At 39.9% G+C, this 13,106-nt stretch overlaps 1 protein-coding gene across 1 annotated transcript; it reads left to right on the top strand.

Annotated features, from left to right (window-relative positions):
• Positions 1–4,646: 4,646 nt before the first annotated feature.
• On the top strand, positions 4,647–12,297 carry LOC117535041 (spindle assembly abnormal protein 6 homolog). The gene is made up of 7 exons (XM_034199358.1): positions 4,647–4,729; positions 5,546–5,811; positions 7,120–7,294; positions 7,546–7,792; positions 11,694–11,797; positions 11,934–12,072; positions 12,181–12,297. Exons 1-7 carry the CDS (start codon positions 4,647–4,649, stop codon positions 12,295–12,297), a joined length of 1,131 nt encoding a protein of 376 aa, XP_034055249.1.
• Positions 12,298–13,106: the final 809 nt, after the last annotated feature.

Here is a 13,106-nt window from a genome sequence, read left to right as displayed (position 1 = left end):
GGGACTTTCGTGGGGGTAAAAAGGTTCTCATGAACTAATTTTAGTACCGGCTCTTTTTGGTGTGAACGCGATAAAAGAGGCTAACGTCCACGCTAGCTGCTATATGTTTTGCATTGAGGTGATACTTGAGGCTTGATGTGCTGCGGTGATATGCGAATTCCTTTTTGCATAATTTGCACACAACCGTGCTCTTATCGACGCTTCCATCCGTCCGTTTTTTAAAACAACATTTCCCACTGTTGTTCACTGTGGTTTGTTGTTGTCTGAAGTCATGAACGTTAGTTGGTGCTCCAGTATAATCGGTACGCCTGAAACTCATCCAGTGAGAAACGTTCCGCGGTGCAAAAATAAGTGCGATTAAAATGCGTTAATTTTTTTAACGCGTTAATTTTTGTGTAATTAATTAATCTTAATTAACGCGTTAAAGTCCCGGCCCTAGTTTAGACACATAACAGATTAATCTCAAGTGACTCACTTCTAAGTTTTATTCAGTTTTTTTTCAAGTTATTTATCATCTAGTTAAAAAAGAAGTGATATTACATCAAAATCAACAAAACGGAACACATCAACTTAATTTATCATTTTATTTATTTTAATGTATTTATTGTCATTTTCATTCATGATGACCATTTTTGAGCATCGGGTTTGACGGCAGGATCCATCTATAGGGATATGATGACAACGGACAGACAAAGAACACTTGGACAGACAGAGACAGGACTAATTACAATAACAAGAAAGCTGGAGAGAGTTCTGTAAAGACACAAGGGTATCAAGTACTGTACATCACACACAGGTGGAATAAATCAAGGCAAACAATTATAAACGTGTGGAAAAAACACATAAACACGAAGTTAAACAAGGAAGGACACAAAGAGAAAATGCATTTGAAAATAAATCAGGGAACATTAAACACAAAAACCAAGATCATGACAGCATCTTTAAAACTGTGTCAGCAACGTTACAGATTTGTCCTGGTTGATTATTTTTGTAATTAAGCTCTACATCTGTATTTGAAATATTTCCCACTTAAGTAACCAATGGGTTTGGAGCATAGAGCCAGAGACAGGAAGTCATATTAAGACATGGACTTAAACAGTTTGAACTATTCATGGGATGTATTGATGTTAAGAAAAAGATAGAATAACAGGAGCCTCATAAAGCCATTTGTAGTGTTGGATTGAACTCCTGTAGTCACCACTGTTCCTGCTTGAACCAGGCATATGTACCCAGTGATGGGTATGACAGTATATTCAAATACTCTGTTTCAAGTCATGCATACAAAATATTACTTGTGTAAAAGTATCAGCATCAAAATATACGAAAAGTACCAAAACTCAGTAACACACACAGTTTGATGTTTACAGGCGAGTAACAGAGTCCCATCTGAGGAGGAGGGGGTGGTGGAAGCTATTTGATGTGTTGAGAAATAGTAAATGAAAACTTGGTGTGTTGGCAAGTTTAATTACAGACTGCCATGACAACTGGGGAAACAATCAGCTGACACACTTGAAAGAGATTGTTAATAACATAATTTAGGGAGCTATTTCGAAGCGTGCCACTCCCCTCAGCTCCTCCTGCAGCAGCCCGAGGCCACTTATCCAGATTGAAGTTTAAGGCCGAGTGAGAACATCAGAAAGCATATGAAAATATAGTATATGTGGATAAAAACACTTCTTTAGACTCCTTTATAAGATGCATCACAATCCGTCATGTAAATGACTTTAAAGGATGTGGAGTCAGAAACCTGAAGTAAGGTCTGCGTTTAAAACAAGCTAAAGAGATTTTCATATTTTGTTCTACGACATAAAATACGGTAAGGTTCATTTCAACCATCATAAACAATAAGGTCAGGAGTACACGTTTTCTTTTACAGTATGTAGCCCGCCCAGATATCAAAAACTAACATGTTGTATTTATACAATGTGTTATTATTTCCATACACAATAGCTTATCCATACTAACAGTACTGAAAGTTTAGCTGGGGGTCTTCTAAATCTACACAATAGTATTCACCTGAAACCAGTTAACCCTCCGGTATCATTCGATTGGACTACGCACATTAGTCATTCGAGACAAAAACGTCCACAGTGATACCGGAGGGTTAAGTATTATTTGGAGACTAAAAATACAAAAAAGCAACTCTAAATTATTGGTGAGGATATTCATTTAAGGTGGCTCTCCTGGCTCAAGATTTTAAAAATGTGATAACAACCTCAAAAGCTGGAAGGTGACACACACTCATTGACTTAATGTTTCATTCTAAATTACTTTCAAAATGTGTGGAAAATAATAAGAAAAACTGGCTGGTGCCGCGAATTATACTTTTCCTTATGACAGTTGTTGTTTTTTTACAATCATGGTCTGTAGTGTATTTTGCTTCCATTCTATTGAGGATGTGCACCTTTATGTTCTTTTGTTCCATGCTTGGAAAATATAAAAGCAGCATAAATGATCATTTGACCACAACTTGGAACTGGAAACTCTGTTCATTTTAGAGGTTGATTATTGTTTCATGAAAACATATTTGATTCATCTCAGTTTAGTCATGTTGAGAGTTGAGCATTATCTACCTCCTCGACCTCCACACCCTCACCACAAGCTGCTCTGTCTCTCTACTAGGTCTAATGTGTCTAATGCATATTCCTGTCACTTTTCGTGCAAAGAACACATTATATCTATTTTTAAGGCATCTTCCTCCCGGGCTAAACTCTGTTGCGTGAAAGCAGAGGATGTAAATAGAGCCAAGAAAAACACATTGACTCTGAGGTGCCGTGCCGGCCTCAGGCTGAATACTTGTGGGAGGTGGAGGTAGCGTGCAGGACACCTCGCAGGTTATGTGAGAGGAGAAACCTCAGTTGTGCAAAAGACTTACTGAACTTAAAGGTATCCTCACACAGGAATGCTGAGTAAGTGGTTGTGTTCAAATTGTCAGTTTAGCTTAGGAAGGTTCCTAACAGAGTTAAATGACCCGAAAGTACCTCAGTGGCAGCCATGATTAGAGCTGTTTGAATTCTCTAGATCAGGGATGGGCAACTTTGATGGTGGTGGGGGCCACACAATTGATGTACTGGCCACCAGGGGGCTGCAGATTCACTTGGAACACACACACACAGTCCATGTAATTATTAACAAATATACTAAGTCTGACATCTTCATTGACATTTTATAATCTTTCAGGGAACATCCTCTAATAAGCTCACTAAACAAATATCGGTTCACAGAAATGTTATTTAATTTTTACAAGTGGCATGTTTGCATTTAACAGGTTATTTAACAGTGGAATAAAACTATTTTAAACTATTGGAAAGCACGGAAAATGTGTGTGCATTAAGATGACATAAACATGAAGTCATGAACACTACCCAGACATTAGTTGTCTAACTTGAACCTCTTGGTTTTTAGAATATTAAACTTGTTTTGCCAAATTCAGATGATAAATACAACTGTTAAGCTTGTCAAGGCACAATTACAAGCTGCAATTTAACGTCACAGCAGGCATAACAACAGCCGGTGTTTCTTGTGAGTGTTTTCCCAGGAAACAAACACAATACACACAAACGCGTCACAGATTATTTCGCAATATTTGAAATCATGTACGCAGCTCGCGACCTATGCTCGCGACGTAACTAGGAGTCTATTGGACGGTATCAGTACTACAAGTAAAAGAAATACAAAAATGTGGCCATTTGCCCATCCCTGCTCTATGATAGGAAAGGAGCTTTGAAACTTATTGTATATAACCTCCTTTAGCCTAGGAAACACTGGACCTTCCTTTACGAAAGGAAAGGAGAAAATGCTGCCCCTAATACCTTGTAGCTGCAACATTTACCGTGACACAACATTCGGCCGTTCACTGATACAACTGATCGTGAACGCGAAATTAGTTTCATGAAAGCAGATATCATCTGTGTCTCCCCCCTGTTTTATCACAGTTGCTTTACTAAGATCTAAATGACAAAACACAGGAATAGTTCATCAAATAGGATAAAAACAACCCAACAGTTAGAAATAACCCACAGATAAAATGATTATGATTGCCCCAGTTTAACACTTTACTTACTGTCCAATGATTGTATTTTGCTAAAGATTAGTGCCATGTGGACAAAAAAGAACCTTGCTGTTTAGCCTGCTGCAACGAGACAACTGTCTGCCATGAGTAGCCTACATAGCTAAAATAAAAAATGAAACTTTGTATCTCACTTACTGCTTGGGGCTTGAGATAACACTAAGAGAAAATCTATATTTTTATTTAGTCAGGGCTAGAAAGAAATCTCATTTTGTTGCAAGAAACTCACTCAAAACCAATTTGAGTTATGTCTGTGATTTTCCTTACTTTACTTTTGAAAAGAGTAAAACTTTCCGAGGAGTCTCCGAAGGCTTGCGACAATGGGAATTATTCTTAATATTATGTTGAATTACTTTTGAAATGCTTGGATGGTTAGTTTATTTTTGAAAAGAGTACAACCTTCTAAGCCGTTTCCGAGCAGAATGTGACATTTCCTAGCAACAGTGTGATGTTAGTTTCTCATTGTTTATTTTTCTTTGAGTTCTCTTTTTAAAAAAACGACTTGAAAGAAGGATTAAAAAGCGGTTGTTACCAAAAAAAAAGGCAGAAAATATAAAAGAAGCAGAAAAATATAACTATGGCGGATAGAATCAGTTCTGAGGAGAGACAGAATATGCTTTTGCGGAAACAAGTTAAACATATGGAGGAAGAGTTGAAGAGGTACGACTGAGTTAGCTTAATGTTATAATGTGTTTATGGTCTTTATTATATGCAGCAAATATGAAAAAAAACTGCTTAAAAATGTACTGAAAAGATGATCAAAACAGTATATAAATAATTGAATCCATATGAATTAATCAACTTGTGTTTTCAGCTTTATTCAAAACCATAAAACACTATTTTGGTGTTTTTGTAGGTCTTTTGTAAATAATATTTTGATGTACACTGAAAAAACTGAAACGTTATCTTTAATTAAATGGATTATGTCAACAGATTTCACACAACTGTATTAGGTTAGTTAGAAGTAATAATATTAAGTTTAAAACTTAACTTAACTTTATATTGTTTGATTGTATTATATATAATGAACTTCCAATATACTTTATAGATATATATCCTTCTATTGTTTGTATATGTATTTTTATGTCATTATAATTCATGTGCAACGTCTTTTTTACATGCTGTCACAAAAAAAAGTATATCTTATCTAATGTTTTCATACATCGATCCAGATTGGCAGATTGGCTCCCTGTGAGCTACAGAATTATTTTTAAAATACTTGCATTGGTTTTAAAAGCTCTTAATGGTCCTTTATCAGATTTGCTTTTAACCTTTGAGCCCTCTAGAGCCCTCAGGTGTTCTGGTACCGGCCTTTTATTCACACCCAAAGTGAAAACAAAGACCCGCGGTGAGGCGTCTATTCATTAACAGCCTCCAAGAGAACCTGAAGGCAGCAGAGAGCATTCATAGCAAACTCAAGACCAACCTTTTTAATTTAGATTTTAACTGATTTGTATTTTAATCTTATTTTATAAGACGCAAGCTTCACTTTGAAGAGCTGCAGAACGAGAAAAAGAGACTGGACTGTCTCCACAGCATGATGGAGGGGGACACGAAAGACATCGCTGAGCATGTGGAACGATGCATAGCTGCAGGAGAGAAAGAGCTGGAGGAGAAGGCGCAGCGGGCACAGCGTCAGCAGGGGGGTGCAGAGGAGAATCTGGAGGTCCTGAAGCTGAAGCACCAGCAGGAGCTGCAGGAGATGCAAGAGCAGGTCCAGGAACTCTCCACAGAGGTGCTGGGTGAGGGAATGTGTCTTCAGAAAAAGATTTTGAAGTGCAAAACGTAGACATGTATACTGTTTTACATCAATATATTATGGTCTCAGATACAAAACATGTCTCTGAAGTGTTTGGCTCCAAACACCAAACATATCATTGCAGCATTACCCATAATCCCCTCTGTTTCAGCCCTGTTTCCAAAGTGCTGATTCTCTGTCTGTTACTTTAGATGAAAATAAGGAGCCCCTCCCCACGCCCCTCTGAGAGATATTTGGTTACAAAGAACACACCGGTGCTCTAGGAGGAGATTCAGGTGATAAGGTGTCGGGGGTTACACAACCCCAAAAAACATTATGACATCACAAAGTGGCCAAAATCTGATCAGCTCATTTTCAGACACGTTTTTATATAAATGGATCAGGACAAAAAGTGAGAGAATCTTTTTTCCTGAAACTTTCAGAATCTCTTCACACAGAAGGGACACATGAACAAGAACAAGTAGATTTAGCTTGATATTGCCTCATATCGATCACAGGGCCTTTAACAAATATTGTGGTGGCAATACTTAATTCATAATACCATGAATTTAAATGATGTAAGAGTCAAGGTGAAGGCCTGTGACCATTTGCTGTGTGTTATCTGTCTCCTCCTTTCAATACTGTCACTTCAATAAAGACACTGGTTGCCCCTAAATATCTTTAAAACATACTATACTAATCAACTAGGGGTGATGGACCCACACGCTCCAGAGGGTTTTAGTCCCTGCATTTTACTAAAGTCGAATTAAAGCAAGTCATTACATGAATGACTGGATCATTGTTTGGCGAAGTTAGCTAGCTTTATGTCAACAACACCAACACTGATTAAAGCATTGTCTCCCCCCCCCAAAATCCATATTATATTTTTCCATATTGCATTTTAATTTGTGGCGGACTGCCGATAACTACACCCCTGTCTGTGGTCCCGTCAGCTTGGTTACTCCTGATGCATTCTTTGGCATTTGAAAAGACACTGGTCAGAAACCTTCTTACTGTCAACAAGCTCAACATCCCCTGAATGCCCTCAAACACTAGTTTGATGCTGTTAAGGTTAATGAGTATACAATTATACTAGAGATCAGGTCCTTGTGTACAGTGAAAAAGCTCTCAATACAATAAAATAACTAGAGGATTACATGCATTACACAAGAGTACAAATGGGCTAATTTGATCATCTCATTTTCAGTCATACCCAATTTATGCAGTTCCAAGCTTGCAATCCTAACCTGTGAAGTTATGACAACCATTGTTTATCGTCCTCTCGTTCTTCACTCTCCTCTTCTCCCTTCAGGGGCAGACTTCGACAAGCATGAGGACCTGGAGGTGCTGGAGAAGCAGCTGGTGCAGGAGGTGTCAGAGATAGTGTCCGAGTCAGATTCCCTGAAGAAGCAGCTAGAGATTCAGAGGAAAGAACAGGAAGCTGCAATTAGCAACCTGAAGGTCGAAGTAAGGGACAAGAAGAAAAGGTAAAGTTACTTCAAAACACAGGTTAAAAAAGTTGTGGACACATTTGTAAATGTTTCGATCCATCAGGTTCAATTTAACCACTATGTCCTTCAAGTTATACATCAATGGCATAGATTCATTCACACAAAGTACTGTCTGTCAGTTGGACACAGAAAAGTAGGACTGTTGACAGTTAGCATTAAATGGAGCAGAGGAACTCTCACAGACATTTTTGTCAATGAGACACTAAAGGTTTTTTTTGCAACGACAGGAGGGAGCTGGAGGCGTGGAGAAGAGTAGATTCTGACGTTGATGCTGAGGTCGCAAATATCGTCCAGAAGGAGAGGGCTGAGCACAGTAAGCTGCGAGACAAGGTCAACGCCATTCTGAACAGGTGCATACCTGTGTGGAAGGAGAGTTTCGAAACGCGAAAACAAGTGGACCATCTTTGCCTTGAGACAGACGTTATGAGGAAGAGTAATGACGTGGTCAACCAGAAGAACCTCAACTACAGGAAGGTTAGAACACAGCTGTCTCCACTCAAAGAAACGGGCGCTATGTGAACACGGGCCCTAACACGTTCTGTTACAGAATAGACTTTACACATTAACACCACTTTTTAGTTTTTTTAACGGAGTAAAATGCTAAGAGTCAGAGCCTGTCTTCACTTTTAACACCAGGAACTACATAACAGTCGCATGACTGCGCATCACCAACGCTAAGCTAAAGGCAGCCAATCTTTGGCCTGATGATGTTAAATACTCTCACTTAGCCACTTGTTAGCAGCTGTAATTTTTAAGACAAATACTGTAGAAGCTTCAGAAATGTAGGCAGGGCCCTCCCTACAGGCCAATCACGCAGGCTGCATGGGGCCCCGCCTTGCGCAGGGGGCCCCGCCCAGAGGGCCTCAGCTGCTGTGCGCAGTTCTCCGCGCACCCCCGGCTGACACGCGAGAGTGAGAGGTGACAAGGGGAGCACGTCTGTAACCCGACACCGTTGCAATGAATCGACATTTGACCAATCACGGCTTTGATACGGCCACTAGTGCAGGTGAAGAGATGTCTGTGAAAAGACAGTTTCAGTCCGGCGCAAGCAAGAGGGGAAAAAAACAAAACTTGAAGAAACTAGAGCATCACTCGAAGGTGGGTTATTGTCAAATGTACAACTTGCGAATGTTGTATAAGTCAAATTGCCATATTAAAACATCAGCTACAATTCACAACATGAAGAAGGCAGTCTCTGCATAGCATATAGGCTAATGGAGATGCAGTTATTTCCAGCATTCTTTATTTACCATTCATTCAAGTATGTGATGCCTTTTATCTGCTAATGTACAGGAGGAAGAGTGATACACTGTCTGTCTAGTTGGCTTACATAACAGTTAAAGTTTACAGCCTGAAAAACATGGAGCATTTTTTCCCCTTTTATTCATTTTTATGTCAATTTGCACATTTCATGGTGATGCTCAGCCTCTCCCCTTAACTCCTAACAGTCATCGTCATGGTGATGCTCAGCCTCTCCCCTTAACTGCTAACAGTCATCATCATGGTGATGCTCAGCCTCTCCCCTTAACTCCTAACAGTCATCATCATGGTGATGCTCAGCCTCTCCCCTTAACTGCTAACAGTCATCATCATGGTGATGCTCAGCCTCTCCCCTTAACTCCTAACAGTCATCATCATGTCAACCACAACACAGAGAAATACTGATAGGAATGTGTGAGTAGTTGTTGATACATTGCTGACAGAGGGAACCACATTTGAATACAGATTTAAGAAATATCAGTTTTTGAGCATGTCATAAGCATGTTTTGTCTTGACTATACAACTATATTATAATAAAATAATATAGTATTTATATTATTGAATTGATTATGATTATTATTATTAGTAGAAGTTGTTTATTTGCATTAATTGTATGCTGCCAGTGCCCCGGGAAGATTTTTTTTTTTTATATTGATGTTAAAAGCATCAATCTAGTGCACTTTGAGAGCAAAATTAAGACATATGGATACATCTCTCAACACCCATATGAAACAGAACAGTAAGCAGATTTTCTTTTTCTTATCATTTACAAATCACTCCCCTTTTAAACGCTATTCTTGTTTTACTGTCATATAGTATTTCATAACTGTTTTTCATTTATTCTCTCTGGCTGTCCATCTCATAATGTTCACATAGAAACTAGCTGTCAATAGTAAATATCAATCAGAAGAATTATAATTTCATGCAAAAATGTGTCACAAAAAGAGGTTGCATATTTAAATTCAGGTGTTGTTATGGCAACGTCAGTGGCCAAACAGCCACATTTACTGCTGCAAATACGTTCAAACATGCTGTCGACACGTAAAGCAGTGGCAACTATGCCACTATTTCAGCTGACTTTTTCTCAGAAATACTGTCACATAACGTCCATATATTTCAGGTTGATGCTTAGCTAAGCTAACTATGAAACACTTTAACTGACAGGACTCAGGATCAACTGTGTCCTGTAAGGTAGCTTCTAGCTTCATGTCGAACAGTAAGTCAACATTTCCCAGAGAGCTTTCTTTGAAATCACCAGGTAACGCTAAAAAACATTACATTTAGATTGTATGACAAAGTGTTTATTTAAAGGACCTATCATGCAAAATGCACTTTTGTACGTCTTTTATACATTAATATGTGTCCCCGGTGTGTCAGGGAACTCACCAAGTGTCAGAAAATACAACCCTCTCTCTTTTCCTCTATACCCAAATCTCCAAAAAAAAAAAAGGGGCTGTAACGGATCTGACACAGACTGATCCAGATTTGAATTATTTTCTACGTCACAAAAGGGGTGCTCCGCTTAGTGATCAATTCTCCACCTATCAGGGGAATGAGAGGTTGGACCACGGCCGGCCATTGCCGCTCGAAAGCGCTGGAGACGCTGTAGTACATATGCCAGGCCTGTAAGTGGCGCTGTAGTCTGCCACAAAAGCAGCGAAGAAGACTTCCCGCACATGGTTGCTATGGTTGCCCTTCTGTTTATTCTCCGCTGTGGCTCTTTTTCTCCCTCCCTGAGGCAAGCGTTTGCTCCTGTAATTCAATGCAATCCCTCCCCGTCGAGGCAAGCACTGTAATTCTCTCCGGTTAGTCCACCAGCAGATGACAAACACCCACCTCTCCGCCTCTTCCAAGGAACGAGGGGCCGTGCGGCAGAGTTTCAGTTAGATTTGTTTTCGCCGGTCAACATGTCCGTTAAAGTTGAAATCTTCCGGACAAAATTTGAAAAGTGCCGGTCAAAGGTCTTCTTTGTTATTTATTGAGCTTTAAAACAAATGAATAATGACTCTATATAATCATATAAGAATAAAACACGGAGGACGGAGATCTCTTTTTCTCCCCCTCTTCTGACAGCCCAGCAGCTGATCTCAAAGCACGCTCCCCTCTCCTGCAGGGGGGCGTGGTCAGCTGCAGCTCATTTGCATTAAAGCTACGTCACAGAATCAGCCCCTGCAAAAACAGGGCTGGAAAGAGCAAATAGATGCAAAATGAGGCATGGCTAAAATGCAGGATCTGTTTGGTATTTTGAAAAAAAAACTATATTTATATACTTTATATAGGTATGGCCCTACAATATATTGTTCAATATAGCATGATAGGTCCACTTTAATATCTCTGGCTAGCTATAGCTACTTGCTAACGGTGTAGCTTACCCCCGCAATTCAAAGTAACGTAAACGTAGCTGTAATTTATGCTTTGCTTACATGTTTGCATAACTTGGAAGTTTACTGACATTTACACCTTGTTTACCTGGCTCAAGTGGTGGCTCTGGGGTTGTTGTGTGAGCCACCACTTGAGAATGTTCGTCTTTTTTAAGAAAAAATGTTCTTATGTCCATCTTCAAAAACTCTGAGTCCGACTGACATTGTCACAGCTCACAGGATAGGTACCTTTCAGCCGATAAGACAGATGTTTAATTCCATTCAACTCTCTGCTTGGTCTGGTGTCTTGCCTCTGTTGCATTCACTGAACACGGGAAATTACAATTCTGCCGTCCTCTCTAGTGTCATGGTAAAGCACGGTTGATGTTGTAGTGCAGAGAGAAGGGAGTCAGAGGCGATGCATCGAAGGTGCAAAGTTGGCTTTATTGAGCAGCAGAAAAGCACATGTTGCCGGCTTGAAGCCTGGGAAGCAAGGAGGAAGAAGCAAGGAGGGCACACAATAAGTACAGTCAACAACATATATGTCCGTGCGGAAACAATACCCCCAACCTGTAGTTCCATGCGTGAATTATGTTAATTAGTTAATTAGTGATCACTACAATGTTTTATATTATTGAGGGAGAATTGTCCGGGGCTACAGAAAAAACATTCGGGGCTTTCCAGACCAAGCGCCTCTTTTTACCTTGTCCTCCTTTTTCAAATCGAATAACAATTTATCAACATATTCTATTCAGAAGGAGGTGGAGCCGCTGATGAAGATGTGCCAGTCGCTGAAGGTGGAACTGAAGCAACTTAGCACAGCCAGCGAGAGCTTTCTGGCTGAGGAAAAGCTTCTCAGGTGAAAGTTTACTCTTTTTCTACTTTCAACCCTAAGATTCCCTTGTATTGTCATGTAAGATCTGGGTTATGCAAAATTCTTCAACATTTAAAATAAAAAGTCCCATTTTAGCTCATATCCCTGCCTTCATTAATAGATGTAATCAGACATCGAATCAGCAGGAAACAGAAGACCCAGAACAACTGAGGGCCGAAATACTGGGGGCCAGCAGGCGGAGGAGGAGGCTGGAGGGCGTCAGCCAGGAGGCGATCATTGTTCTCAGGCAGATTATGAAGGTACAAACACAGTTCTGACCCGTAATGTAATGTAATGTCTGCTACAACTCAATAAGAAGTATTGAAATCCAATGAAATCTTTCCTTATGCTGCTGTCTGTCCTCTTAGGGGAAGTCGTCCACGGCTCATTATGAGAGTCTGCTGGAGATCCTCCAGAGAAGCGCCCCCTCGAATGAAGGCTCCACTCCTGAGCAGACCAGTGCAGGAGAGACCCCCGGCCTCTGACCCCCCTGACGTCAGGTACTTGAATCTTTCTGTGCTGGGTTGTGTCTCTTACTTTATGACTAGTGGATCAGTGATGTGAACACAGCGCACTTCCTGTTCATTCAAACCCAGAACTCTGGATACCGGATTGCTCACCTGGTATAGTTGGTGGCCTACATACGGGGGCTCAGCATGGTTACCTAAGGAGAACATGATAAAGTGTTGGAGGCGAGGCCTTTTTTATTTCTATGAGAGTTAGGAATGGAGCTAAAATGGCCTGACACTAGCAGAACAAAAATAGACGGATCCAATGGGGCCCATAGACAAGCTCACATGCGTTTTCCTTAAGCCTCGCCTCCGATTCGCTGTAGAAATGAAAATGAGCTCCATCTTTACCAGCTGTGATGAACACATTTATGAATCAGCAATCATGATCTAGTAATTTCATATATTCGATTCTGAAATGGGACAATTTGCTGTATGTTGCCATGCTACATGTACACACCGCAGTGCACGGACAGACACGCAGACAGTATGCTTTACAAGCATTATGTTCCTACAGGTAGCTTTTATGTAAGCTGCAGGTGATTATAAGATATACTAGGGCAGTCAATCAAGTCAAATATGTAATTAACATCATTTGATTATTAGTAGGGCTGTCAGTCGATTAAAATATTTAATCGCGATTAATCGCATGATTGTCCATAGTTAATCGCGATTAATCGCAAATGAATCGCACATTTTTTATCTGTTCTAAATGTTCCTCAGAGGGATATTTTTCAAGTTTTTAATACTCTTATCAACATATGAGTGGACAAATATGCTTTATT

The sequence above is a fragment of the Gymnodraco acuticeps genome, unplaced genomic scaffold (genome assembly GCF_902827175.1).
Source record: "Gymnodraco acuticeps unplaced genomic scaffold, fGymAcu1.1, whole genome shotgun sequence".
NCBI lineage: Eukaryota > Metazoa > Chordata > Actinopteri > Perciformes > Bathydraconidae > Gymnodraco > Gymnodraco acuticeps.
The sequence above is the reverse complement of the archived record's forward strand: the minus strand, read 5'-3'. Positions and strand labels throughout refer to the sequence as shown.